Below are 4,384 nucleotides of genomic sequence, written 5' to 3'. Positions count from 1 at the left end.
AGACGAGAATACGGAATCGCACGGAAAGTGCCGAATGCCATTACGAGTACATTACCTTAACATTTGCCCTGCTAAATTTCTAAATGGACTGGCCCATCATTCAATTTTGGTGGTACCACTCAATATTCAAAGGGTTGTTCACTGAAAATTTACTGACTGGTTAGCGAACAGTACAGACGGAGTTGCAGGCTGATCCTTGTGTGTGCTGATCGCAAAGGCAGAATAACTTGCCGCCAGCAGGCTAAACGTTTGACCTGTTTTACTTCTTTTTTTGAGGGGAGGGGGGGGGGGGTGTATGAGGGGCGGGTTCAACAGTATTTCAGTCAAGACACGGCGGGCAGTTAACCTAACCAGTGTAAGTGTATCCTGAACCAGTAGAAACCTAGCTCCAATTTCACGAAATTTTTTTAAGTTTTTACTTAGTTAAGTATGTTATTTTAAAGTCGTGCTTTTGCTTAAGTAATTGTTATTTAATGTTGATTTTTTCTATAACAATGTATTTATAGCTAAATTATTCTATGATTAATAGTATTTGTCTGCAGTACGTTTTTTAGTCTCACAAATATGATATTTCCATTTCAGCACGATATAACCATTGAACTCTAACACATTGATCTATCACAACTCCCTGATATAACGAATTTAAGTGTTTTCTTAAGTATATTTCTTATTTCTGTACTTCGTTTTCTGTAAAATTTGGGATTTCTTGTGTTTTGATCTATGAAATAGTCATGTACGGTTCTGATATAGATGAAAAAGACAACATTGAAGACTCATAAAGGGCAAAAACAAGCATTTGAAATAACAGACTTAGCTTAGCAATTACTTCAGCGTTTTCGTGAAATTGGTGCCTGTTCTCAGTAGTAGATACTAAAGTAACTGCCAACTTCTCCACATGAATCAAAAGTGGAGGACGAATGGTGTACGACACAATGTATTTTATCAAATCGTGACGGAGAAACACATGTATGTATCGCCCGGGACGGAGAAACACATGTATGTATCGCCCGGGACGGAGAAACACATGTATGTATCGCCCGGGACGGAGAAACACATGTATGTATCGCCCGGGACGGAGAAACACGTTTATGCATCGCCCGGGACGGAGAAACACGTTTATGTATCGCCCGGGACGGTGAAACACATGTATGTATCGCCCAGGACGGAGAAACACGTTTATGTATCGCCCAGGACGGAGAAACATATGTATGTATCGCCCGGGATTCGGTCCTTAGATCTGCGCCCTCTATATTGAGCTAATTAAGCGGTTGGGCTGTTTTATTTTATGTAATGACAAAAGTAACACAAGAGATGGGAAAACAACGTCATAACAAGACACCTAATAGTATTCAATGTTTTATTGAAGGCAATAATGTTCACATATACATATACTGTAAATGATTTCATTTCCATAACCATGTATGGTCACCGATGCATATGTGTTTGTTCCGTCTTTCAATTCAAATATCTGAAAATAAACGAGTATTAAGATGATATAGTTATAATTGTGTTGAACAAACTGTACCAATTTCAGTCATTAATGCATGTTATAGTCATGATAAAAGATACACTATGCCCATTTTACATATTAAAAAAATGGATAATTACTAACTGGTTTCATCTTCATGAAAATCATTCTTATCATACAAGTAATATACAGCTGTACTACAAGTTTACAGATGGACAATTTAGGTCCTTCCTGAATAAATACGTTTCACAACTTATTCAGTCAGTCTCTTTTGAAAATATTTAAGAATATAGATGAGTAACTGTCTTACACTGTAGAAACAAAATGTGATTGAAATTTCACTAAATACACTGATTTATGTACATATTACTATTACATTAATTCAATGAAATGTTAATACATTAAACACATTGTCTTGGCCTAATACTTGTCATTGTCAATTTGAAGCTAAATTCTTGTATATCTTATATTTTTCATGACAATCATGTATAATTACAATCATGGGAATACAAAAGGATGCAGTTATTTTGTGGTGCGTCTTTTAAAGACCCACCCAGCCTAGTATTCACCCACAAAAACTTCATGAAAATCATTCTTATAATACAGGTAATTATATACAGCTATACTACAAGTTTTCAGGTGGACAATTTAGGCACTTCCTGAATTAATGTATTTTTACAACTTCATCTGCAAACTTAAAATTTAAATTCATAAGAGTCGATCTATCACCAATACTTACCTGCTTTTACTTTAATTTCACAAAGGTGAAAAGGAGTGTTTGCAGTGTGTACAAGTTTAACATATCGCACTACTTTATTCTCATCGAAATAGACAAATTCGTACTCCCAGAGCTGTTCAGACCAGAACCACACTTGTTCCAGGTTACCCAAAGAAGTGCCGATCTGTACTGCAATATTTTTGTTTCGGTCAGCTAAAATATAATAACAGGAATATAGTTAGTAGGCAAAAACAAATAGCTGGCGTTTCCTATTCTGTCAAAGTGACAAAATTAAATGGATTCAGTACACAACAGGACCCTTTTTAAATGTTTGTAACTTATGTTTTCTTGAAGAACGTTGTCAGTGCTGAATAAAAATCAGAGGAAAAGTGGAGGTCATGTTTGGTGAAAGGGCAATATGTCAAACAAACACACTGTAAAATCAGCTCAAAAATGAGACTTCAAATAGTCGGCAATGGAGCCTTTTGTTTAGTGTATATCTTTATACATTTAAATCAAACTAACGGACCGCCTTTGTAGTCTAGGGGTACATCATCTCCTTTGAATGCAGTAAGCCATGGATTCGACCCTTTGCCGCGCCGTACCAAATACAAAAGTGGTACCTGTAGCTTCGTTGCTTGGCGCTCAACATTAAAAAAGAAACTGACCTATCCTCTCATGTCCGGTCATTTTGAATGATTCCAGTGTCGAGAGTGGCTATTGTAAGTTTTTGGAACTTGTTTCACGAATGACCAAAAATAAGTTAGTATGAACTAAACATACGAACTGCACCGTTTCACCAAAGAAAATTTAGGATTACCACAACAGTCTGCTCTGCTAAACACTTCTATTAGCCTAACCGTTTCGTAGGTTTGCCCCAAGTCGACGTACCACCAGTTATTGCATGCTGACTGAGTATGGAAGCAACTGCCATGCGACAAGTCGGTATCATCGTTTCCATCTACACCTCTTGAAGCCACATTAGGGCCTAATGTACTAGACTGATACGCTGGCTTGCCTCGAGCAACATTTTTATTCTCTGGCCACGACGGGAAATGCAATATACACTCTGTAAACAGATTTTAAATAACAAAAACAGAACAAAAAACAAGAACACCATAAATTCTTCAGCCTTAGAATAGTTCTTGCATACAAAACAGAAATCTTCAGTTAAACAATAACTAGACTACTGTTTTATCTTATAATATATTTGGCCAGTTAAATCGGCCGTCGAGTCTGTTCGGCAGTTTTCGGTCTCAGTACTCCGTTATGTGCGGTCGGTGTCAAACATTTTTATAGATCATATAGATTGCACAAACATTAAAAAGACTCATTTACAGTGCTTGTATGATAAATGAGAACGGTTATTAACAAAACCAATCGGAACCTTATGTTTACACATAACTATGACAACGGAATAATCACTTGACAGATAGGAGCTCGCTATTATAATACTTTATTAATGAAATAATTTTTTTAGGTAGTTTTGTGTGAAATCTAACTACGGTGTTCCGTCTGAACCATCATCGATGTTAATATTTCTAAACCCCATACCTCCAAAGTCGAAATCACGAAACTACGATGATGACAGTCTAAAACACGATGGTGAAAGTCGAAATCGCGATGGTGAAAACTCGAAATTACGATCGTGTAAGTCGAAATCACGAAACCACGATGATGAAAACACGATATCATTTCGCGATTTTACCAGCGTGGTTTCGCGTTTTCATCATCGTGCTTTCAACTTTCAATTTTCATCATCGTGCTTTCGACTTTCGACTGTGGAAGTATGGGGTTAAGGTTCGAGTTTATATTTTTTTATTTATTAGACATTTTGAAAATTTGAATGTCGATATTTAGAGGAAGCTTGGGATGGCAAGGTATAATTATAGTTATGAAGTTGAATGGCTATCTTCGAGCTGGCATAGTTTGAAATTTAAGACCGTGTCACGGCTAACGACTTGATAATAAATGTGCAACCACAGTTATTTATAAAAAGCCGAGTTTTAACCTGATATTTTACTGCTTGTTCAGAGATTGAAATATAAATATCGAGTCAGCCTGAAAATCGTACTTAAAATTTTGAAAAATTGAATTTCAATATAATACTGAAACTAGGATTGCAAAGCTAAAATATCTATGATACTTTTTCTGTAAATTTACATAAAGTGCAGGGGAGGTATTCATGAAGCATCTTA

At 36.2% G+C, this 4,384-nt stretch overlaps 1 protein-coding gene across 1 annotated transcript; it reads right to left on the bottom strand.

Moving 5' to 3' along the window:
* Window positions 1–1,460: 1,460 nt before the first annotated feature.
* LOC128551285 (fucolectin-like) lies at window positions 1,461–3,919 on the bottom strand. The gene is made up of 4 exons (XM_053532068.1): window positions 3,895–3,919; window positions 3,007–3,255; window positions 2,208–2,399; window positions 1,461–1,468 (listed from the first exon to the last, which is right to left on the bottom strand). Exons 1-4 carry the CDS (start codon window positions 3,917–3,919, stop codon window positions 1,461–1,463), a joined length of 474 nt encoding a protein of 157 aa, XP_053388043.1.
* Window positions 3,920–4,384: the final 465 nt, after the last annotated feature.

The sequence above is a fragment of the Mercenaria mercenaria genome, chromosome 19 (genome assembly GCF_021730395.1).
Source record: "Mercenaria mercenaria strain notata chromosome 19, MADL_Memer_1, whole genome shotgun sequence".
NCBI classification, from domain to species: Eukaryota; Metazoa; Mollusca; class Bivalvia; order Venerida; family Veneridae; genus Mercenaria; species Mercenaria mercenaria.
This window is presented reverse-complemented; position numbering and strand designations above follow the sequence as displayed.